The sequence below is a fragment of the Balearica regulorum genome, chromosome 1, assembly GCF_011004875.1.
Source record: "Balearica regulorum gibbericeps isolate bBalReg1 chromosome 1, bBalReg1.pri, whole genome shotgun sequence".
Taxonomy (NCBI): domain Eukaryota; kingdom Metazoa; phylum Chordata; class Aves; order Gruiformes; family Gruidae; genus Balearica; species Balearica regulorum.
This window is the reverse complement of record NC_046184.1, coordinates 139448886-139475316: the sequence shown is the minus strand read 5'-3', so window position 1 is coordinate 139475316 and position 26431 is coordinate 139448886. Positions and strand designations below refer to the sequence as shown.

Below are 26431 nucleotides of genomic sequence, written 5' to 3'. Positions count from 1 at the left end.
CGGATGCCCATCAGTAATGTGAGTGCCTTAGGTGCATTCCTGGGCTCCGTCCTCAAGTTTAGTTCAATTTGAAAGGAATCCATGTCACAAAATCCAAGAAGGCTTTACTATGCAAACAGAAATATACTAACTGTCCATGACTGGCTTTACTGTAAATGTGCACTCCTGATCTGAATTAAAACACTAATATAGATGTGCATTTTCAGAACCAGATGCTACTTGTTTGGCAGAATGTCCTGTTGACATTGAAGATCCCACTAAGCTTTCATAGCAGGAACTTAGCACATTTGAGACTCCAGCTTTGTGCTTTGGAGAAGACTTCATTGTATGGACTGTTTCCATAGCATAACTTAAAAATAACGGTAGCACAATAGGACTGATTCAAGACTTTCCACTGAATCTACGCTCCATTTTCTTCCTGCAGGAATTATTAAATATGTTGTAATTAGTTATGAATTTATTTTCTGTTCTAGACAAACACTTATATTAACCAGTATTCACTCTCACCTTTGAGGTTCATATGCTAATGCCTCCTCTATGCAGAATCACTCGTCTTCTTCAGTGGACGTGTTTTGTTGATGGCTAGATAATGTGCCATAACATCAACCTATTGCTTCATGTCAGAATTTCCACTTTCCAGTGGTTGTGTTCTAGCTCTGAATGTTAAACAAGTTGCATGCAGAGTTTATGTACTGTTCTCCATATGTGCAGCCACTTCTTGTGTTGCTGTCAATGGTTTTATTATTTTCCATCTTTACCTCAAGTGTTGTGCTCAATGACTAGGTCTGAAAGTGATAATTACTTCCCCACTGCAGAGACAAACTGATTTACATATTTATCAAGGGGAAACTGGATGGCTCTGAGCATACCACAGAAACATTTGCATATTTATAACCCAAAATGTACAAAAGCTAAAATTAAGATAGGGATGTATTGGTCTTAGTTACTAAGCTTGTTTTTATACAAAGGTTTTAGTCAGTGGATTTTATAATCAGATCAGTGCATTAAAGAGTGAAGTATCTTTTTTCATCACAAAAAATCAACATAGAGATTAAAATTGTTGTTAGCTTGTGAATGATGGTGTGCAGAAGTTGCAACGTTAAGTTTTCATAAGGTGAAAATCCTAGCCTTTGAGACCTGAGGAGATGATGAACTCTGGAATTACCTTAATTTAACTCCTGTAGCAGGAAGCAGGTCCCAAGAGTTTTACTATATAGTGGCTATATAGTTGAATGGCATCAATATCTTTTCTGGGAGAAATGTAGGCTTCCAGATACTTATGCACATAGGGTTAATTTGTAGGAGTTGATGCATGTATCCAAAGCATTCCTGGCTTGCCACTCACAGAGATGAATCCCTTCAGCTGACTACAAGTTGTGATTCTGGTTAATGATGCTATTCTGAATATGCTTTAGGAAGCTTTTCTTTATTGAGAGAGTGATGAAACACTGGAAGAGGCTTTCTAGAGAGGTGGTTGATGCCCCAAGCCTGTCAGTGTTTAAGAAGCATTTGGACAAGGCCCTTAATAAGATGCTTTAACTTTTGGTCAGCCCTGAATTTGTCAGGCAGTTGGACTAGGTGATCATTGTAGGTCCCTTCCAACTGAAATATTCTATTCTGTTCTGTTCTATTCTGTTCTGTTCTATTTTTATCAGTAGGGAATTCTGAAACAGCAAATAAATAAAAACAAAATAAAACAAAACAAAAACCAAAATGGTTTGCCTCTTCTAGACAGAGATGTGATGGCTGATCCCATATTGCTCTTTGTCCAGTAATTGTCTCAAGCTCACTGTAACCTTCTAGATGCAACAGAGGCATGTAAAAGTCTGCTGGACTGGGAAAAGAATATTTACAGAAATTCTCTTTATTGTCAGCTATCTTGTCCTGAGACAGATCCTTAATCCTCCTTCTGAATCCTGTTTTTTCTTCTAATCTGGCAAACAGTTTTAAAGCTTTCCTCATGAGTAGAGAGACTTTTGTCCTAATGCCTAGATTACACAGAGGTATTCTGTATTTTACAGCTTTTTATTCATAATTTCAGAAAGACTCTAAATTATTTCAAATTAATACAAATAACATTTCTGTCCTATTGACACAAATGACAGTAAGCTCATTTATGAATCACATTTGTTCATATGCTTGCTTGACTAAACTTTTGAACAATTTTCAAAATCACTAACACATTTGTAAACACATTATTGTTTTTCAATGTTTGTACCTTGTTTTCAGATGAATAGTCATTTTTTATAAAACCTATATCTTAATGTGCGTGAGTACAGTTGGAGTTTTACATGGTTCAAAACTCCAGAAATTACATTTAGCATTGGAGAAGCTGGTTCAGCTACCACCCATGCTGTGTTAGAGAAGTTGAATAGTAGCATGGCACTCTCAGTTCCCTTCTAAAGAATGGAGTCGATTGCACTTACCACTTTCACGTGGCTATCACTCCATTTGAAATTGGCATTTTCACTTTAAGAATGAAACAACTCTTTATAATTTAACATAGCTTGAAGCAAGAGTGGAGAGCAGAATGTAGAGAGCAGTCCTCAGTATATTTTGGAGGAAGCTTTATTTAAATTTTGGAACATTGACGTACTAATTAAAGCAAGTAATATCTTAATGCTGTCCTTAATCTGTTTTGTATCTTAAGAAATACAAATGAAAGAAAAGTATCCAATGATCTAATGCCTTTGTGTGCTACAATGTTAGCCACTTACCTTGAGGTATACATTCCTAGGATGGCAATAGTAGGAGAAACTTGATCTGAAATTCTAGTTGCTAAATAGCTTCAGAAATTATGCAGCTCCTTCAGCACTAGATTGATTTTGATGTTCAGAAATGTCTTTCCAAATCTGTTCTGTTCAAATCAGAAAAAATGTAAAAGGTAGCATCCACAGAGATGAGTGCAGCTGTTAATTTTTTAAAACATGGCTTTCAAGTGAGTCTTCTCAATCAAGAATCCTTCCATTTTTATTGATAATTTCCTACACTGGGGATAGCAAGCCATTGTTGTTTGAACAGAGCTAAAGTTTTCCCGGTGTTTTGGCTTATTTATCCTACAGTTTTATATTCTGTATAAACTTTTTACATCCAAAAAGTCTTTTAAAATTTGTATTGCTTTCTGCAACCAGCAATGGGACTCAAAGGGGATACTAAGCCAGATGAAGCCCCATCCTTGTAATTCAAGAGCACATAATGTATGATACCCTTCCAATCATATTTTATGGGTGAAGCAATACAGTTTTACCATCTTCTCATACTCAGACATCATTTGTCTGTTCACCACACTCATTAAAGTGTGTTGCTGATGTAGTTGCATGTCTAGCGCTTTGGGTAGGATTCATCTTACCATCCTTGATGTCTGATATGAAGGCATTTAGTTTTGAGCTAGTTGCCTGTTTTCTCTTTTTTAGTCAACAGGTTAAAAAGGCCTTTTTGCAGTTGTGATTCACCTCTTCCAAAATTAGGCAGATAAAATAGGTTAGATGAAACTCTTCCTTGTTTATTAACTGGCATTGCCTGGGACTGTTTCTGCATCAATTTTAATTTAATTCTAAAGTCTCTGTAAAATCTACAGAAATAACAAGAGTGGAGGAGTTAGAGTGAAAAAGAAGTTAAATTGTTAAAATAATAAAGGATATATTTTGCCTACTTTGTAATATTTGCTTCCAAAATTGATAATACTGCATGTGAAAGATATCTCTTCATAGAGATCCACAATACATTCTTTGCATTTTTCTTTTGTATTGGTTACTATTTAGAAATGCTAATAAGTGAATGTATTGCTTGTGTTAACAGTAGCCACATCATTCAACTGCACTTTAATGAGGCTTATCTTCTGGTAGCACACATTTTATTGCTTATTTATAGTTTTCATTCTAGAAGGTGTCAGTTTCAAGATGAAAGTAGAAATGGAAGTTTTGCTTCATTTCTGCAAGTGCATTGTGATTTCCATTCTCTGACAATACTGTTATTTGAATTACCACTGTTAGTCCATCTGTACTGAAAACTGTTGTTGCTAAAGTAAAATTGTCAATTTAGGATTTGTTAATTAATCCTAATGAAGACAGTCCTCTTTTTGTGTTTAAAAATCTAAATGAAGGAAATAGAAGTTGTACCATTGAGCTCAACAAGCTTTGGATGAGACTTTCTATGCATTTTATTAAGGTGTTTTTTCTGAAGTGGGTAACATTTGACTGTCAGATTTCTTTCTTTTCTTTTTTTTTTTTTTTTTTTTTTTTTTTTTTTTTTTTTTTCCCCAGGCCAAGTCAAGCTACTCAACCTCATTTTGGAGAGAAAAAAAAATCATCATCATGATGACTGTTTTATTTAATTAATTGTAGTAGGGAGACATTTTTCATTGCTTCTCGTTTTTTCCCAGATTAATCAGGAAATCAAAATGGCCATTATTGAATGACAGCAGATGTCTCTGATCTCCAGAAATTATTTAATGTGATGTACTGAGTGGAATTCTTGTTTTATTTTCATTTTGTTTTATATACAGAATTAATTTGAAAACCCAGTTTCATCCAGGAAAGCTGTGTAGGTAAAAAAATGCATTTGTGCATGTCATCGTGCATATAGTTCTTTGTGCAATCCCATTTGTTATTATTATCATAGAATCATAAAATCATAGATTGATACAGGTTGGAAGGGAACTCTGGAGGTCATGTGGTAGAATACCCACACATAATGTCCTAATTTATGTATATGCTCCACTTTTTTATCACCATTGCCACCTTTCCAAGGGATATTATAATTACTTAGCAAGTACATTCTCCAAACAATCTCAGAAGCCAATGGGAAATTGCCTTTTTTTTTTTTTTTTTTTTCCTGGCACTAAGTCCACCTGCTGCAGCAAGTGAATGGCGCATCAGATGGATCTGCATGATTTTCCCTCAACCCACCAACTTTAAAATGTCAGCCTTTGTAACAGATTTTCCTCAGCTCTGTTGGGAAATTTCAACTCCCACAAGGTTTCAAAATTTACATAAACAAATTCTCCTACTCTTACATTTCTTCTTTGCTCCTGGTTTACAAACAAGACCAACAGGTATCGCTTAGTTAACTGCTGATGTTCCTTTATTCATGACCCAGTCATTTGAGCTGATGAGAAATGAAGACAGTCAACCTTTTTAGCAAGGCAGTTTTAGAATGCTATAACCTTAAAAGACATGTAGAAATAGTACCAATAAGGTAAAGTAACTACTCCTTATCCAGAAAAAGAGCATAGCAACAGAAATGATGATCTGAAAATCACTGAAGGCTCTGTATTTCAAAATTTTTATCCTCTTTCACACAATAATTGGGCATCAGCTGATGAATTAAGTCTTAGTGGACAGGTGAGCAAATCAAAATTAACATTCAAATTGGGCCATTCTTGGATGTTTAAGTAACAAGAATAAAGATAAAATGTTTGTGAAGACAGAATTACCTTTATATGCTCTGAGATCCCTAAAGGACAAAGTTAAAGCTCATTTGCAGGCTGATGTGAAGAAGTATATTCTTAAACTTTGGCCATTTTCCAGGACCAATAATTTTAGGTTCCTAATCAGTATAAAATTCACTGGAGGAAGTTACAAAGAGCGGCTTCACTCTCATTCATACAGAAATCCTCTTTGAAGAACCCAGTCTAAATAAGTTTGCAATTTATGTGCACTGCAAGTCTCTCCACAGTGCCAAGGTAGTGTGGAAATAAAACATGAGTCGATGGTGCCTTGGAGTTTCAGTGCATACCCATGTGGATTCCTCCTTCAGATATGTGCACATGTATGTGTTTACTACCTTGCACATTTTGAGTTTAGTCGATACCTACTCTTATATGATGAGAAATTAGGGACTAATTAGTAGGTTTGATAATGAAACCATGTGGCCTCCAGAAGCACTCCATACATTAACTTTCTTTTTTTTTCTCAGCATGTCTTATTCTAAAACTCACACTGAGATTTTTGCCATGCTGCCTCTATAGGTTGCTAGGCAGCAAAGCTTTACCCCCAAACTGTTAGCTCTATTCTGCATGCTGAGACTCTTTCAAATATCCTCAGCGGTTTGAACCTCCTTGCTGAAGGGTTTCCTTCAGAGCAACTGCTTCCAAAGGTCACTGGCAGTCTGTGGATCAGCCCTTTTCTCTGATGTGCACAGATCTTCTCATTTTATACTTCAAGAAACCCTGCAGCAACCGAACCATGGTCCTGATTGCAACAAGCCTTGTGCAATTGTCCCCTACTGTATGCTGCATGGTGCCAATTGCTATGTATAATAATGTTTATACGGAAAGTGATCTTAAAAAGGCATAAGGACAAAAATATTTGTGTGTGTCAAGGCTAATGAAAAAAACACTCAAAGACATTAATGCTGTTCTTTTTTTATTATTATTTTTATAGGGCAGGTTCTGGATGTGCTGGAGAAATATAATCTGAGCGATAAAACTCTTCTATACTTTACATCTGACCAAGGGGCTCATGTTGAAGAAATCTCCAGTTCTGGAGAAGTCCATGGAGGACACAACGGCATATATAAAGGTGAACATTCTCTGATGACTTTTAAAAGTTGTATCAGAAACTATATCTCCTTGTTTTTGCTTCAAAATTGTAACGTACTCTATAGCCAAGAAGGTCAAAACTTGATTCCTTAATAGTAAACTTTTCATGACTTTCATTCTAAATTCAAACATAGGCAGTAAATATAAGGGCCTTACTTGTCAAATGCAGCAGTTCAACCAGAGTACATGCTCAGCTGTGGAGTTTTAAGACTGGTAAATATACTCTTGAACTGTCCAGCTTTGGAAGGATGTCAGTTCATAGTACTTTACTATCATGGCTGGATAGCAGAATAGAAAGGAAAAAAATGTGGTTTGTGAGCCATCAGGAATCATGAATGAGAACTAAATACCATGGAGTGAGTGGGATCACATGAAGAGAAGATACAGAGAAGGGAGAATCAGCAACAGAGTCCAGTGTATTCATTACAGAAAAGGTAGAAAAGGGAAGTTAGGTTTAAAAAGAAAAATGAGGAGCTGGATTGAGTTTGGGATGGGCAAGTTCCACAACAGCAAGAAGAGGACAAAATTTCAAGCAGAAAAAATCTGAGCTGAAGAAGAGAGTTTTGACAATAATGCATAACAGACTTACTGAATCGAAGCCTGATTTGGAAATGGAGATACTTTAGTTAAAAGGGCAGAGTTTAGTTGTTGTCTTTTACTGCAGGTCTTCAGAAGATTAATAGTCAAAACTCTGTTTATTTTTCTGGAAACTTAAATGTGTTTAAAGTCTACATTGTAACATATTGCTCTTGTTGCAATATGGTGGTCTTGTAGAATGAAAAATTCCAGCTTAGCCAACAGCCTTTCTCATTTTGTCCATTCCATATCCCTGGGATGGTAACTGCTTCAGTCACCAGGAATATAATACACCACTGAATAATAGACAACATTGTCAAATATGAAATAAAGGATTCCCTCTGACAAAGTACAGAAAACAGTGGTTTCCAATGTGCAAGTGTTAGACACACAGCATCTGGAAAATGAATGTCAAAATGTTTTTAATAATCTTCAGTCTTGTTGAAATAAGGTAGAAATGCTTGGTGTTCTTATTTTTCATGAAATGCAGTGAATATTTTTGTCCCTTTACTGCAGATAAAGTTATTTTCATTCTTTCACTAGGAAGTGGCTGTGTAATTTGTTTTCACCTCATATTTCAGGGGACAAGATCAAAGAAATCCAGCAGGTTTTTTGAAAGTCATTTACCAAACTTGAAACTTTTAGTTGTAGAGAAAAGTAAGTAAATTTCCTTTAGGTGCCTCTTGTCCTGTCACTGGGCACCACTTAAAAGAGACTGGCTCTGTCCTCTTTACTCAGGTAAATCCATGTATCCATAGAGATGGACAAGATCCCACTGAGTGTCCTGGTTTTGCCCCAGCCAGTGGGATGGGCGAGAAAATCAGGAGAGTGAAAGTGAGAAAACTCATGGGTTGAGATAAAGACAGTTTAACATGTAAAGCAAAAGCCGCGCACACAAGCAAAGCAGGACAAGGAATTCATTCACCACTTCCCATGGGCAGGCAGGTGTTCAGCCATCCCCAGGAAAGCAGGGTTCCATCACGTGTAATGGTTACTGGGGAAGACAAACGGCATCACTCCCAACGTCCCCCTGCTTACTTCCTCTTCCCCAGCCCTTTATATGCTGAGCATGACGTCATACGGTATGGGATATCCCTTTGGTCAGTCGGGGTCAGCTGTCCCGGCTGTGTCCCCTCCCAACTCCTTGTGCACCCCCAGCCCACTCACTGGTGGGGTGGTGTGAGAAGCAGCAAAGGCCTTGGCTCTGTGTGAGCACTGCTCAGCAGTAATGAAAACATCCCTGTGTTACCAATGCTGTGTCCAACATAATCTCAAAACACAGCCCTGTACTAGCTACTCTATCCCAGCAAAATCAGCACACTGAGCCTTCTCTTCTCCAGGCTGAACAAGCCCAGCTCTCTCAGCCACTCCTCATGTGTCAAATGCTCCAACCTCTTAATCACTTCCATAGCTTTGAATTTACTCCAGTATGTCCATGTCTGTTTTGTACTGGGGAGCTCTGCACTTGGACCCAGCACTCCAGATCTGTCTCACCAGTGCTGAGCAGAGGATAAGGATCGCCTTCCTTGACTTGCTGGAAACATTCTTCCTAATGCAGCCCTCGATGCTGTTGGCCTTCCTCGCCACAAAAACACATTCCTGGCTCATGTTCAGGTAGTTGTCCACCGGGTGCCCCAGGTCCTTCTCTGCAGAGCTGCTTTTCTCCAGTCAGCCCCTAGCCTGTGCTGCTGCTAGAGATTATTCCTCTGCAGATCCAAGACTTGGTATTTCCCTTTTCTGAACTTCACGATGTTCCTTTTAGCCCATTTCTCCAACCTGTCAAGGTCCTTCTGGATGATAGCATAACCATCAGTGGATTAGCTGCTCCTCCCAGTTTTGTATCATTTGCAAAACTGCAAGAAGGGACAAAGATAGACATATACAGTAACAATAACAATACAGTGAGGTTTTCAAGTGAGAAGGCTCAGCACTTTTTAGACAGTAGGTACAAGTCTGAGAAATGACCCTTGTACTTTAAGAGAGCTATGAAGGGAATGCTATACAAGAAAAACAAGCAATGCCAAAGTCATGAGGTTACAAACTATCAGATGGGTCCCCTTGGGCTAGCAGCAGAGAAATGTGTCTTGAACGTTAGCACTTAGACCTTACATAGTGATTTAAGTAATTAAGGAACCATATGGTTACATATCTGTAGCTGTAAGCACAGCCTGAGGTGTTTTAGAAGCTCTAAAAAACATTTGCTTTCTAGAATGCCAGATATAAGATACAGTATAAATGGTGAGGAGGAAAAAAAAGTCAACTACACTGGGGAATATGCCTTCCTGGAGAATTTTGATTGAATGGAGTCTTTTTAATCAAGCCTTGCAAAATTTTGTATTCATACCTTCAGAATGGAGAACAGTTTGAAATAGATCTTACCTGAATTAATAAAAAATCTGATTGATAGAGTCACCTGGGGAGAGATGTGGCTTCTTATTTTTAAAATGAATTGTGTGGTTTACAGTTACCACCTATGTTATGCTGGCAAATGTTGTAATATACTATAGGAAAGAAAATAATCACTATATAAGAAACAAAATAATTATTGTATGAGAGACATTCTTAATAAAATAAAAAGAAAATAAAAGACCTATGCAATCAATTGAATATACTTCTATTATTTTAAAATACAATGAAATCTATTTTATCTTCCACTCTGTCCATCTCCATATCAGTCCTCAGTTTTACAGGTATATTTATGCATCATTTTCAAAAGGGCAGAAGTGGAAGTGATCAATTAATTGCATAATTAGCAATTTTCATACATAAGAATTTATTCATATTAACAGTCATGTACAATGAGATGTGTTAGAGGTCTGTACATCTCTGGTAGATTTAATGAAAACCAGAACTGTTAAGCCCTAAGTCTCAGGCACTGATGTAGCAATGTACCTCACAAAGCAAAGGATGGTCTTTATGCTGCTTGTACTCATGTCTGCGTGCACTAGGAATTTGCTTCATCTGATGAGTAGTTTACAGAACTGGGAGACATGCACGTTCTTTCTCCCTGTCTCTGCTAGACAATCTCTGCTACTTACCTTTTTGTATATGAGCACTGCAAGAGTGTGAATATGAATCAAGCCACTTAACCCTCTTGTCAGAGCTGGAGCAGTATGCTCAGCAATAATTGGTTCTGCTCTAAAATCAAAAGCTCTCAACAGATCTCCACAATTTGAACTCACTAATTTGTCTTGATATGCAGCCAAATGAGCACCAATAATAAAATTTAAGAGGAGTTTGGAGAGTTAGGTTACCACTGCAAGACTGAATGCAAAAAGGGGAAATTGCTGTTTAAAGTTTTTATTACTGCAGATTCTGACTGTGGAACAGTCACCATAAATTTGGATAGCCCTTGAAATTAGAAACCAGAGCTAACATAGTATTTGACTTGCCGTCACACACAGTCTCATTTCTCTCTTCAGTATACTTTTTTTAGGAGACATTATATAGTAATACTACATACTACACTTGATCTTCTTCTATGACAAGGTGACCCGTTTAGTGGATGAGGACAAGGATAAGGATGTTGTCTACCTGGACTTTAGTAAAGCCTTTGACACCATTTCCCACAGCATTCTCCTGGAGAAAGTGGCTGCTCACAGCTTCAATGAACATACTCTTCACTGGGTAAAAAAATGTCTGTATGATCAGACCAAAGAATTGTGGTGAATGGAGTTAAATCCAGTTGGCGGCTGGTCACAAGTGGTGTTCCCCAGGGCTCAGTACTGGGGCTGGTTCTCTTTAATATCTTTATCAATTATCTGGACAAGGGGATCGAGTGCACCCTCAGTCAGTTTGCAGATAGCACCAAGTTGGGTGGGAGTGTTGATCTGCTTGAGGGTAGGAAGGCTCTACAGAGGGGTCTGGACAGGCTGGATTGATGGGCCGAGGCCAATTGTATGAGGTTCAACAAGGCTCAGTGCCGGGTCCTGCACTTGGGTCACAACAACTCCATGTGTTGTGAACTACAGTCTTGGGGACGGGTGGCTGGAAAGCTACCTGAGGGAAAATGACCTGGGGATGCTGGTCAACAGCCGGCTGAATATGAGCCAGCAGTGTGCCCACATGGCCAAGAGGGCCAATAGCATCCTGGCTTGTATCAGAAATGGTGTGGCCAGCAAGACTAGGGAAGTGATTGTGCCCCTGTACTTGTCACTGGTGAGGCCGCACCTCGAGTGCTGTGTCCAGTTTTGGGCCCCTCACTGCAAGAAAGACATTGAGGTGCTGGAGTGTGTCCAGAGAAGGGCAACAAAGCTGGTGAAGGTTCTAGGAAGTCAGGTTGTTTAGCCTGGAGAAAAGGAGGCTGAGGGGAAACCTTATCACTCTCTACAACTACCTGAAAGGAGGTCATAGCCAGGTGGGTGGCAGGCTCTTTTCCCAAGCAAGAAGTTCTAGGACAAGAGGAAATGGCCTCGAATTGTGACAGGTGAAGTTTAGACAGGATATTAGGAAAAATTTCTTCACTGAAAGGGATATCAAGTGCTGGAAGAGGCTGCCCAAGGAAGTAGTTGATTCACCACCCCTGGAGGTATTTAAAATACGTGTAGATGTGGTGCTTGGGGACATGGTTTAGTGGTGGACTTGGCAGTGTTAGGTTAATGGTTGGACTCAATTGCCTTAAAGATCTTTTCCAATCTAAATAATTCTGTGATTCTGTGATTCTGTGAATATTGTAGTGTTGGATCAAAATCATGGCTTCTCTTTCCACTGGCCTTTTCTAACAGTTATCAGGATCAGAAGCCTTGGAGGAAGATGATGGAGCTGTGTAGTGAATAAAAAAAGGTTCCCTAAGAATATCTCCTTGTAATCCTACGTAGTATGACCTTGGTTTAAGATGTGAATCCTGACAATTTAGATTCTACAAAGAGTTTTAGCATTAGTTATATAAATTTTGATCATATAAAGATGAAATTCCGCTTTGAGTCTTTCTACATTCTTAGCATAGCCTAAATCCTTTGGCAATGAAAACCACAATATAGAGAACGTGGTGCTTTCATTTACTATTTTGAAATGGGGCAGTTGAAAACTTCATGGAACATCTTGAATTTTAATAGTTTCCTCATTGATATAGGATGAAGGAGGGAAAACTTATTATACCTTCCATCACTTTTGTTTTGTATACTTTTATTGTGCCTCTTTCCCTTTAATACATCATTCAGAAAAGAATTGTCTCATCAGTGTCTCCCATCAGTCTTAACTGATGAGTTTTTCCTTTTCCCTAATTTTTTGTTATTTTCTTCTTGAAAAATCTTTTCTTCTATTTTTACAATGTATTCTTTTAAAATTACTTGAGAAATATTGTCTTTTGGGTTTTGCCATGAAGTATCACTACCTATTTATATGCTTTCTTTTTAATAGTATCCATTTCATCCTATAGAACCCTATTGCCTTTGTATCTTGCTGACTAGAGAAGTGTATCAAGCATTAGTCTTTGCATAGGTCCTTTTACTTAGGTATTCAGTGAAGGTTATGGTATCAATAATGAAGACCATAGACTCTAGATCAGTTATTTTTTCTCTAATGTTTATTGTACTGCAAATATTTTTACAGAATTTCAACTTGTATCTTGTTTCCTGTTTATCCAACTTGGTCTGAAGTCCATTATCTTTTCTTCTGAATTTGACCAACCTGTGATACTTTGTGTCATATGTGGGTTTTTCAATTCCACAGCTCACTTCCCTTCCAGAATTGAAGTAAAGATATTAAAATAACAAGGAACTTAATACAGAGTAGCACCAAGGTAGCTTACTATTGACTTTTATGCAAAGTGTCATAGGCTGTTTGATTTATTGCGGGACTCCTTGACAGAGCTTTAAACTAGGTTTGAAGGGGGAGGGGGATAACATCAGGCTTGCCTGCGACAAGCTGTGTGATGACACACCAAGGTTGGAGGGATGGGGTGCCAGCGAGGGTCCTCAGCCCGTTGCTCAGACACATGCTGGAGACACTGCAGCACACTTGAAGTCTAAGGAAGATGAGCCAGGGGCTCCTGAGGTCATAGGAGCCAACAGGGAAACACCAGTGAAATACCTCAAAGGAATTCCAGCCACCCCAGCCAGTCAGGGGGGTTGGAACTAGATGATCTTTCAGGTCCCTTCCAACCCAAACCATTCTATGATTCTGTGATTCTATGATTCTATGGTTCTATGATCTCTTTGTTTCCTGCCTGTTAGTCAGATTTTGATTCATGACAAGCTTTTGTCTCCTAAGCCATGATTAATGTTACAGAAACTTTTCCTGAAGGTCCTTGTCGAAGATCTTTCAGAGTTTTAAATCTAAATACAGCCTCTAAAACAAGAAAACAGTGGCTCTTTTAGTAAGAATTTCTTCCCAACAACTCAAGATGACCTTCCCACCTGAACTCCTGAAGGATTCCTGAGTGCATACATGATAATATATTTTTCCTGGCTACTTAGTGTTTTGATCAGAAACTGGTCAGAGAAATGATCCATTTTTCTCAGAAACGTTTTCTCTCTCTCCCCGTAGTTGTTCCTGTGGACTTACTGGGCCATTGGGTCCTTTGTGTCCTTTGGGCCTATTAGTTCCCTTGGAAACTTCTAGTCTGTGATATTTTCTTTTTAAAAAATCTTTGTTTCTATGTATTTTCCTATTGAGCTCTTTTATCATACATACCAGATCATTCAATGCTTTTTCATAAATTGGCATATAAGTCCTATATGATGTATTATTTATAAACCCTAAGTTATTTATAACATACAAGCTCTTATGACTTATAGCATATAAATTATGGTCCATTTTTTCCTGTTAATATTAACATTTTTAGATTGAAATACGGGAACTATTGTGTTTAACTGAAGTCTCTTCTTAAAATTTTCCATGTAGTTTTTCCAGCATTTTTTTTTCTCTGTTCCGTGACATTTCTCTGTTAAAATGTATGGAACTTTGAGGTGCTATTTTTGTATGTGATATCCAGGATATCTACACTGACTTCCTCTTTGGTGTTCTTCACTAGCTTCCTCATTATGTCATTATGTCATCTGCAATCTAAGCGTGTCCATTTGAGCTAGTCACCTTAACTTTCCTTTAGGAACAGAAATAAGGTAAATTTTTCTGAAATATTTAGATCTCTACTTCAGAAGAAGATGAATAGAATAAATAGATGAATAGAGTATTCTCTCAATTGAATAAACAAGCAGCTTAAGATGACTGGTCTAAGGATTCTTCTTTGGTATCCTGAGATATTGAATCTAATTATTTTGTGGTAATAATCACGAAGCTGATTGGAGGGATGGAGCACCTCTGCTATGAGGACAGGCTGAGAGAGTTGGGATTGTTCAGCCTGGAGAAGAGAAGGCTCCAGGGAGATCTAATTGCGGCCTTCCAGTACCTGAAGGGGCCTACAAGAAAGATGGTGAGGGACTGTTTATCTGGGGTGTAGTGACAGGACAAGGGGTAATAGGTTCAAGCTGAAGGAGGGTCGATTTAGATTAGATATTAGAAAGAAATTCTTTACTATGAGGGTGGTGAGGAACTGGAATCGGTTGCCCAGAGAGGTTGTGGATGCCCCATCCCTGGAAGTGTTTAACGCCAGATTGGATGGGGCTTTGGGCAACGTGGTCTAGTGAAGGGTGTCCCTGCCCATGGCAGGGGGGTTGGAACTAGATGATCTTTGAGGTCCCTTCCAACCCTAACCATTCTATGATTCTATGATTCTATGATTCTATGAATTTTTATTTAGTTGCTTAGTGGCTCATTTCTTGAATTAGCTTCAGTGTGTTATAAAACATGTCTCTCCTGTTACATACTTCATAGCAGTAAACAGTGAAGGCGTTAAAAACTTTTGTCTACACTTTTTCTTACTATACTATTTCACTGGTACATATGCAGACAGTGGAAAGAAACATTGTATTTTATTGTATTTATGGAGCATAATAATGAAAAATAATAATGAATGATTCTTAAGGACTTAGACTCTGATTTTTTTAAATTTACCAGTGGTGGCTTGATGCTGGCTGGACATCAGGTGCCCACCAAAGCTTATCTATCACTCGGCTGAACAGGGGAGAGAAAACAACAAAAGGCTCTTGGGTCCAGAAAAGGTCAGGCAGAGATCATTCACCAATTACGACCATGGGCAAAACAGACTTGGCTTGGGGAAATTAATTTAATTTATTAACAATCAAATCAGAGTAGGGTAATTTGGGCATCCACCTGCTCTGGTGTGGGGTCCTGCATGGGCTGCAGGTGGATATCTGCTCCACCGTCAGCCTCCATGGGCTGCAGGGGGACAGCCTGCCTCACCATGGTCTGCTCCACGGGCTGCAGGGGATCTCTGCTCCGGTGCCTGGAGCACCTCCTGCTCTGACCTTGGTGTCTGCAGAGTTGTTCCTCTCACATGGTCTCACTTGTCTCTCCTGGCTGTTGTTTCTGCAACAGTTTTTTCCCCCTTCTAAACTCTGTTACCCCAGAGGCGCTACCGCTGCTGCTGATGGGCTCGGCCTTGGCCAGCAGTGGTTACATCTTGGAGCCGGCTGGCATTGGCTCTGTCAGACATGGGGGAACTTTCTAGCAGCTTCTCGCAGAAGACACTGCTGTAGCCCCTCCTGCCACCAAAATCTTGCCATGCAAACCCAATACACTGCTACAGATTTGTGAGAGCTAAACAAGGACTGGAGGAATGAATTATCCAATATTTTGTTGAAATTTATTGTTTTTATACAATTTCATATGCTGCAGTTATAAGTTCATTTAGCAGTGTTTCTTGAAGCTATTAGTAAACCTTTTCCTATCTGTAAGCCACAGAGAAATCAAGCTGACCATTACTTTAGCTTCAGGATCTATGCTATTACATATTTAGTGATATTAGTTGGAGTTTCACTTCTGACTTTAATGAGAGCAGGAACTGACCTTTCTTTCAAATGTACTGTATTTTTATATTCTCTCTGAAGTGATCCAGATTTTTAAATGATCAACCCATCCTGTAATTTTGACGGAAACAGAAAATATCCCGAGAGACCATTTCATTTGATTGGAAGAAAGATCAGATGAGATGTCCAAATGAGCTATGTCGATTACATTCACCTGTAGAAGAACAGCTCAGGTTTAAAATTAACAAAAGCAGTACATGAAATAATAGATTAAAAATCAGTAAAATGAAGAGTGAGCTTACCATTGAAAATAAACTGTTGTTTGGTCATTTTCTAAGTTAAGCAATAGTAACCAGTTTTGTCATCATTTGTACCATAAACTCCACTACAGATTGGTAGGATAATTAATTTCCTTGTATTTTTCTATCATTCAAGAGAATAAATTGGGTTTGGAAACTTTGTTTCTAGAAGAATATAAGAAGGAAGGAAAGGGTAGTATGGTTATAATCCAAGTGATCGAAGAAAGTTATTTTAAATAGTTTTCATCATTCATCATTCAAAATATTAACAGTGATAGACCACAGAGTTCCCCTTTATATATCATCCTTTGTAAAAGCTCTGTTCCCAGAGTTAGGTAATAGCAGTCAATTTAAACCAGAGGCAAGAAAAAAAGAGACATTCTTTTAGCTAAGATTTGAAATGAGGATAAAATGGAAATTTGACATCATGTTTTGGATGACTGCAGAGAGTTATGTCTGTACTTTGCCTGCTCCTGCAGATTTTTCAGGAAAGGTGAATGTAGGCTATTGTTCAATATAACACTGAAGGGTGCAACTACTCAGAGAGCATAGATAGCTAAGCATGACAATACAGCCTGGGGTGTTTTATGCTGTTTTAAAAACATCTTTAGAAGAATTTAAGAGAACAAAAATAGCATATAGCTAGGCTGCCTAGAGTTTGCCAGGCATACAGACTACTAGGTTGCTACCTTTTCTCTCTTTCAGTGTTGTCAAGTCCAAACAAAATAAAAAATTAATGAGTCAGATCCAGAAATATCAAGAGATTTTATTTTTAAATAATCACCTTTAGTGGATTTTTTATTTTCCTTCGAATCTTAACCATTTGGATGTTTGCTTCATGTTCAAGCATTTGTAGTGAAACCTTGATTCATTTTGTAAGCAAAAAAGAATGTGTATAGGTTGAACAATGTTTAACAGCTAGAGTTTTAAAGTCAATGTATATCAAGGGATTTGTAATCATATAATGGCATTAAGTAACTCTAGTGATGTCACTAAACACAGTTCTAATAGAGATGAACAACACATAGGCATAGATAATAGAAGACAGTCTTCCGCAATGACCTGTAATTCCTGCCCTGGTTCCCTGCTATTCCTAACCTCCAGAGATATCAAAAAATTATGCTCCAATTAGTCTTTTGAAAGGAAAACAGCAGTCACTTCTTCATAGACATAAGCGAGGAGATAGCCCTGCTGTGGAGTCCATTTTGCTTTTTGTACCTCACAGCAGGGAGGCAGAATTTGCTGAGTGCTTCCTTTGTGCTTGGGTAATGTGCAAGTTTTCTGTCCTGTTCTGTAGTGATTCAAGAAAATTGTACTGTAAACCTAGGAGCTGTGAAAGTGATCCAATATCTAGGTTTTAAGAATTGCAACATGTGTGGCAATGCGATTCACCACTTACCTTGAAATTGTTCTGCCTACAGATTACACAGGAGGAAACAGTAAAATGAGAATTTATTTAAACAATCCAATCTAGCTAGGACTCTTACTAGGTTCAGACAGGTATACAGAAATAAAAGGAACCTCACAATTGAAAGCTCCCTGTCATGATTTAACCTCAGCTGGCAACTAATCACCACATCGCCGTTCACTCACTCCCTACTGGTGGAATGGAGGAGAGAATCGGAAGAGTGAAAGTGAGAAAACTCATGGGTTGAGATAAAGACAATTTAACAGGTAAAGCAAAAGCCACACACGCAGGCAAAGCAAGACAAGGAATTCATTCACCACTTCCCATGGGCAGGCAGGTGTTCAGCCATCCCCAGAAAAGCAGGGCTCCATCACGTGTAATGGTTACTGGGGAAGACAAACGCAATCACTCCAAACATCTCCCCCTCCTTCTTCTTCCCCCAGCTCCTTATATGCTGAACATGATGTCACATGGTGTGGAATATCCCTTTGGTCATTTGGGGTCACTGTCCCGGCTGTGTCCCCTCCCAACTCCTTGTGCACCCCCAGCCCACTCGTTGGTGGGGTGGTGTGAGAAGCAGCAAAGGCCTTGGCTCTGTGTGAGCACTGCTCAGCAGTAACAAAACATCCCTGTGTTAGCAACACTGTGTCCAGCACAAATCCAAAACACAGTCCTGTACCAGCTACTATTAAGAAAATTAACTCTATCCCAGCCAAAACCAGCACATTCTCCACCCCTTATTTCATACCATTTACATCATGTTCAGGTCCAATACATTCTCATTACCCACCGGCACCCTTCTCATCCTTTGATACAATACACAGATATCATTCCCTTAGTCTATGGACCACCCCTGTGAAATGTCTGTAGAATGTCCACAAATGTCCACAAAATGTCCACTGAGTTCATTTAGCCCTTGACTTTGGGCTCCATCTGTTATGGTGGTCATTCAGGACAGGAGAGGTGGTGTGTTGCGTGGAGTTACAGGGTACCAGAGCCAGCTCCAGGTCAGGTCACTGCTGGACTTGCAATGGGTCTTGTAAGGCTTGTTCTCCATTGGTTCAGGTGGTTCCTGCTACAGTAATTCCTATAACATGCAACTCAAATCATGGGTTACAACAATTTAAAGGTATTTTCATTGCAATCTCCACCCATGGTGCCTTTGGACCAGACCATTGGGTTTAACATTGCAATGAACTCCTCCCCTTCTCCCTGCTCTGGCTTGGATTTATCCACAGACTTCAGTCCCTTAGAGGTTTCCCTGGTACAGGTGGAGCCTTATCTATCAGCCACAGTCTCTCCAGGGTTATATCTGCTGTGGCATAGACTTCTTCACAGCCACAGTCATTTTGAGGTGCACTCGTTCCATTGTGGGCTTATCCTTGGGCCACGATCCCTTCAGAGGTGTACCTGCTGTGGCACAGACATAACCACGGCTACAGACGCTTTGAGATACACCTGCTCTGGTGTGGACTTGTCCATGGTCACAGATGCTTCAGGGTGTCCTGCTGCCTTGTGGACTCATCCACAGTCACAATCCCTTTGACTCGAGTTCACACTGGGGTTCCAGCCTGTCCAGTACAGCAGCACAGAAACAGCAGCGATGCCCTGGCCACCTGCCAGCCCAGGCGCATCACCATGGCTGTTATCAAAATGTTCCCAGGCACAGCACAGTCAGATGATAAGCAGCACAGCAGTACAGCAAGCAGCGAAAGCAAAAAGCAGCCACTAACGAGCACTAGACTCTAATAGATAGTAAGGCAAGCAAGCCCCATGGCAAGCACAGGAGCCTGCCCATTAATAGCTAAACAGTAATAACAGCTATAAATTCAATCTATCACATTCCAATCAAATCTGTCATTATCTCAAACCCTTCAAGCCTCACACTGGGTGCCAAAAAGGACTGTCATGGTTTCATCCCAGCCAGCAGCTAAGCAGCATACGGCCGCTCGTTCACTCCCCTCATAATGGGATGGAGAGGAGAATCAGAAGGGCAAACGTGAGAAAACTCGTGGGTTGAGATAAAGACAGTTTAATAGGTAAAGCAAAAGCCGCACACATAAGCAAAGCAAGACAAGGAATTCATTCCCCATTTCCCATGGGCAGGCAGGTGTTCAGCCATCCCCAGGAAAGCAGGGCTCCATTACATGTAATGGTTACTGGGGAAGACAAACGGCATCACTCCCAACGTCCCCCTGCTTACTTCCTCTTCCCCCAGCCCTTTATATGCTGAGCATGACATCATATGGTCTGGGATATCCCTTTGGTCAGTTGGGGTCAGCCGTCCCGGCTGTGTCCCCTCCCAACTCCTTGTGCACCCCCAGCCCACTCACTGGTGGGATGGTGTGAGAAGCAGCAAAGGCCTTGGCTCTGTGTGAGCACTGCTCAGCAGTAACGAAAACATCCCTGTGTTACCAACACTGTGTCCAACACAAATTCAAAACATAACCTCATACTAGCTATTATTAAGAAAATTAACTCTATCCCGGCCAAAACCAGCACACTACCTATGGTATAGATCAGCTCTTAGATTTTTCTGTCTGTCCATACTGTCCAGTGAACAAGCTGATGTGATGTCTACACAGAACCAAGATCTGGCTCATGAACTAAATCATCTCCACGACATAACTGTCCACTGAAAAGTGTCTTAATATGAGGATATCTGTAATTTTATGTCCCTATACTTTTCTTGTATTTTTATTTAGTTTTAACTACTCCCACTCAACAGAATTTTCTGTGAACATAGCTCAGTCAGGATATTAGTCTTGACAGTTTCCTGTGAGATAACACATAATCCCCACCAAAGTTTTAAAATTGTGATGACTGGTGTACATGGATGGAGTCATCTTTTCTACAGAAGATGCACACAGTCTCTTGACATCTACACTAATCGCGACCCAACCGTATTAACAACCGATCAACATACTGTTGGATGAACACTTCCTTCTGCTATGTGACAAGTGTTTTAAACCTCACCAAATAACAATTCTATAAACTTAAATCTACATTTTCTTTAGACTTTTGTTTTGAAAATCATATGTTTTACAAGAATGTGAACAAAATTAATCCACGTATTTCATTCCTCAGTTTTAGAATCGCTTTATCAAGACAATGGAATTGCATTTGACGTAGTGACAAGAGTAAATTTTTAAAGATAGTCTTATTGAGATCTGAACTTGGCACTGATTTCCAAAAACAACTGAAACAAAGATTGTTGCTTGACATAATGTTGATATTAGAAAGTCTGAGTTTTCTGATGTCCGACTAGGTAATTATGTGTCCCCGACTATTCAATATTATGAATTCTGATAAAGCCCATGAAAAAAGGAAGCAAAAATCTAGTAAAACAAAGAATCACGAGCTAAAGTTTTTTCATCCACAAGACTGTATATATATATATAAAATAGGTAAAGATCTGTGCAAAATAGTTTTCTTTCTTGAAGTTGCCACTTACATTTATGAACAATGAAAAACGTGTGGAAAACCTTACTGAGCAGTGAAAAACCTACAGTAAAACAGGTGGATTCTGAATCCTCCAATGCTGAAAAAGGAAAGATCATTGAGGAGTCAGTAAGATAGACAGCATATATGGCAAGGCCTGGGCTTGACATTGAAGATTTTAACATCTATGTGGTGTTTTGAAGGTCTAAGAGGCTGAGAAGACAGAATTATTGAAGTACTTTGTTGTAACATTTTGTTCTTTTGTGGCTTTTTTTACTTGAAAAAGGGAGATACAGGAAAAAATAGGCACATAGTGGTTTTGTTTGAACCATGAATGCTGTTTGATTCAGTTAATGGCAGGGGTTCAACACACATCTTCCGCTGCTTTCAGATGTTTCTGCTCTATAAACTAACCTCAATTTAGTTGTAAATGCCTGGCCCAGACCATGCTTAAGCACATCCAAAACCCATCTGTTTACCAGAAATATTATTTTCCAAGTGACATATTCATTTCAAAGATCAACTTGAAGTGCTGTATATAGTCACATGACTGTGTAAGACATTAAAAATAGTACTTGTGATGATAGCTCTTCATACAGAGTTGTGTCAATCTTCTATTAAGTGATGGTAGAAATGTCATAGAACAAACACATTGCCCTTTTGCAAAGACCTCGGGAGGACTGGGCAGTGACGGATTTTGTAGAAACAAAGGAAATGGCTACAATGTAGTGTTGAATGCAATCAGTTGATAGTGCATTTGATGCAACTGTGTTGGTTTAGAAGTTGAAAAGGTCTTCACAGCATCCTGAGATCTACTGTAGAAAATTTCTTCCTAATGCATTGAACTGGAGAATTCAGTAACATACTTAGTACTTTCTTCTATTTAAAGTAATTAAGCACCATTTTAAATAAAATATCTTATGTCTTCTCTGGGTTCATACCTCAGACATCTAGGCATACATCACTTTTTTTTTAATTGCTATTTTTTGGTTATATCTTCACATACCTATGTGGCACATTATCTAGACCAAATTCTGTGTGAAAACTCCTGCAAGGTGCCTTTTTATCTCCTACAGCTGTTATTTAATTTTGTTTGTAAACTAAATACATTTTATAAGCTCTGTCTAATACATATTAGTAGATTTACTGTGAGAAAGGTACTGATTATAGGTGGAAAATCTAAACCAAGCAAATTAAAAATAAGATAAATATACTTAATGAAAAGATTCTAGCCAGACAGAATGTTAATATTTGGAAACTGAATCTTGGGGGGGGGGGGGGGGGGGTATTTTTCTAAGAAGAAATTGATTTATTAACAACCAAAACTTTAATTTTTCAGGTGGAAAATCAACGAACTGGGAAGGAGGTATTCGTGTGCCAGGGCTTCTCCGTTGGCCCGGAGTGATACAGTCTGGTGCCTATATTGATGAGCCAACAAGTAACATGGATATATTTCCTACCCTAGTCAAACTTGCCAAGGCACAGTTACCCTCTGACAGGTATGCTCTGTAGTTATCTCTGTTTTAGAGAGTCTCATGAGTGTTTCATACATTCTGGTGATGTCTATTAAGATAGAGGTGAGAATGAAAGGAAAAAAACTAGATTTTAAAAGCAGCTCTTTGTCATGACTTAGAGAAGTATGTTGTCTCTTTTCATATTGACATACTGATATATTTTACAGAAATGTTTTATGTAAATACAGCTTAACTTGCAGAACAAGCACCAAGCAACAAGAAGATAAGAGAATAGCACCAAGAGCAACATACTGTCAAATCAGGCCTAGAATTATTTACTAAAAGCAAAAATGAATATGTCAAAAAAGGCTCTGTTCTGCATGAGCGAATGTGGTAGAAAAAGGAACTGCAAGTCTAAATTATTTTAAACTTATGAGCTCAACCTTGGCTTTCTTAGTATAACAAAACACATCAAAATGACAACTAGACTTTTCTCACAGGTTTTTTTTTGTTCTCTACCAAGTTAGTGAAAATAATCCCTTACACAGTTTTGCAGCCTGGTAAGAAAACCCGCTGTACTTCTAAATTTCATAAGATGCTTTATTGACAATTCTACATCCCTGTGCTTTGTCTTGTTCAGGAGATACCCAGCCACAGCAGCAATGTGCCTCCACCTAAACTCTGTTGCCACCCAAATCCAATAAGTGGAGAAACATGCTGATATGCATACACTTTGAACACACCTACCATACACAAACAGCTTTTGAGCACAAAGCATCCAGAATCCACATGAGGAAAAACAGTGGTGAGCAGAGACACTCTGCTAATGATGATTCACTGAATGCTTGAAGGAAATGACAGGGCAGGACATGTGTAAGACATGAAAAATCAGTCAGGCTGGTCCTGAGAGATCCCCTATAAGCAGTAGCTCTGTTGAACCTAAGCAGTTCAGATTGTTCTTAATGTGGGCAGATCTTATGCACTTTGTTTTCATATTGCTTGAGTGAAGATGAAGCACCAGTGTTTTATTTTGATGTCTTTGATAGAAATCCCAATATACTTGTGTAATTTCCACTTGCAAGTGGCTTCACTCTGATTCTTCTGTGTAGACTAGATGCCATAATTACTGCTTCATGGTAGGTCATGGACTAGCTTCAGCAGCTGAATTCCTATCACTCCACTGAATTCTTCCTGAGAAATAAGAGAAATGACTACGATTAGGATTGAGTCACTGGGAGGGAGCAGGTTAAAAAGGAAAGGAGGAGGTGCTCCTACTTAAAGAAGAAAAATAAGTCATTGGAAAGTCTCATATATCCCCTTGAAACAAGCAGTTGTGGGAATGCAAGAGTACTGGAGACATTTTACTGGAGACACTCCTCGTCAACAGGCTGTAGAACAGAAAGTGTGCAGTAGGTGTGCATGTGTCCTGCTCTCAGCTTCATAGAGGGTAGAATTATAGTATCTTCTCAGTAAAGTGAGGTTTGGGTTATTGTTCTGATTTTGAAATGCTTTCTTACTCAGAATTATTGATGGACATGATCTGATGCCCTTACTTCAAGGAAAAGTTACACGATCTAAGCATGAATTTCTCTTCCATTACTGTAATGCATATTTAAATGCAGTGCGCTGGCATCCAGGAAACAGTAAGTAAACTTGCCTGTTCACATTTTAAATATTTCATATAATTTTTATTGCAGCTTGAAAAGAATCAGGAAAAAGCCTTGGGCCGTAGTAACAAATAAATAGTTTAAAATATCTAGACTTTTTTCCTTCTTTTTCACTTTTCTTTTTGCTAGAGCTCGCCTATTCACCAATTTACTGTTTGACATTAGTTTGTTGCTATGCATTAACATTCCACATCAATACAATACTGAGATCTATGGTATCTGAAACTATTTTTTTTAAACTTGCCTGAAAGAAAGTCTGTGTTACAGAATGAAGTAGTCGAGGTTAACTGTTACATCTTCCTAAAAATGTACAGGTAATAGGATGGCTGGCAAAATAACAGTGCAAGTATGATGTCAGCCTGGTCATTTTTATTATTGGGATAGCAAAGTATAGGGGAATCACTGAATCAAAGTCATACTTACCCAATAAATTAATACAGTATTATAAGGGTCCCTTCTCATACTTTTTTATGAACAATATAATTCCAATTTGTAGGCCAAGGAAAAAAGCATTTCCCACTGATTTGCTGTTTTTTAACTAACAGCTTGCTGTTTCTGGTAACAACTTGCACATTAACCAAAGCCTATTTCCCTTTCTATAAAAATCTCTGTGTTGAAAGAAGTCAAAACCACTTTTCTCTCATCTCAGTTGACACTCAGAGTGATGACTTGTGTTACAGCTTCAAAATGATGATCCAAGACAGGCTTTGGTGTAGCACTTTTTAGTTTAAGTACCTTGGGAAAAGACTTGCTCAATAGTTAATGTGCAAACTTAAAATGAGTTGGAAACTTTGTCATCTTGGTCATCTATAGGCTGACTCTCTACCTGTCTTGGACTAGGAAAAGGGAAAACATTGCATATAACATATTTACCATTACTTTGCCTATATATCTTGTATTTGGTGAATAATCATAGGTAAGAACCAAGCAATGTGGTTATGTAGTACCATTTTGTATCTGAAGTTGGATGAAATTATTCTGCATCATGATGAGGAGAGAGGTAGGCAGAGCTCCAGGCAGGCAGAGAAGCTGTTTTTTCTCAAACATACACCTTTGTAAGATGAAGTACCCCTTGTCTGAGGAAAGGGTCAGTTTTGTTATTCACTGAAGGGGAATTTAATGGAAAATGAAGGGGAACAATGATGAGGGACTAGTCTGTTGTATTTACTTGAGGGGCAGCAATGTAGATTGTGATTCTCCCTTTATCCTTTCTCCAAGACAATCAAAAGAGAAAACCCACTCAGAACCTGACAATAACATTTTCATAACACAGAGCTGAGTTTTGCATGGAAGGGGTTTTGACTACTTGCATTGTGGTGTGAGAGTGGGCAATAGCCAGATATTTCTCTCTACTCTCTTTTGTACCAGTCCCCTGGGAGCGCTCAACACCTTCTTTCTTACTTGTCCAATCTCAGATCTTCCAAAATGCCTTTTCCATGTAGACAATGCGATCATATTTGTAAAGATATTTGTTACAGTCAGCTAAAGGTTTGCCCCTGTTTATCTCTCTCCCATGTGTTATTGTTGTATAGAGATAAATATACTTGCATTACAGCTGTACGCACCTGATACTATCGGCATTGCTGTGGGTACTCATGTGGAAAGACGAGTATGGTTGGTTTTTCTTCTGATATCTCAGCAGCTCTATATGAAGCGATTGATAAGCTCAAAGTGCATTATATTACTAGTTAGAGTATTATTGTCTTCTAGCCTCCCACCACAGCTCATTCTTTACAGTCACTCTGAGTCCATCCACAGTCACTATTTCTGCTACTATTAAGTGATATTTTAGTATGTAAAAATAAATACAAGTAAAGAAAAAATATAATGCAGTGTTTTCTTTTTTTTTTTTTTTTTTTTTTTCTGGAGAAGCATTTTTTTAAACATTTAATTAAAAACATTGCAGAGCTTTTGCCTAGCAGCAAAGAACTAAATTAGAAGTATCCTATAGCAACAGTTCATTCCCTATACTTAGGAATACATCCAAGAAAGTCAATAAGGGCATGTTCATTAAAGACAGACTAGAAAGCTTGAAAACTGTGCAACTTTCACTTAACCTTAGCGTGCTACTATCATCAGTTACAAGGCTGTAAGTCTTCAGGGTTTGGTTATAGATTGATCACCATTCCTAACTCTACATGTATTCCATATCTAACGCGTTTTATGGCCTACATACGTACATATGGCCACATTCCTCCATGAGTACACACATTTTCC

General features: G+C 38.8%; 1 protein-coding gene across 7 annotated transcripts in view; it reads left to right on the top strand.

Moving 5' to 3' along the window:
- STS (steroid sulfatase) overlaps positions 1-26431 on the top strand; it is a 128104-nt gene that overhangs the window by 66151 nt on the left and 35522 nt on the right. For all 7 annotated transcript variants that reach the window (XM_075736237.1, XM_075736246.1, XM_075736290.1 and 4 more), the window contains 3 exons: positions 6384-6521; positions 22433-22592; positions 24069-24190. In XM_075736237.1, coding sequence (XP_075592352.1) covers positions 6384-6521; positions 22433-22592; positions 24069-24190 — 420 coding nt within the window. The remainder of the gene's footprint in view (positions 1-6383; positions 6522-22432; positions 22593-24068; positions 24191-26431) is intronic.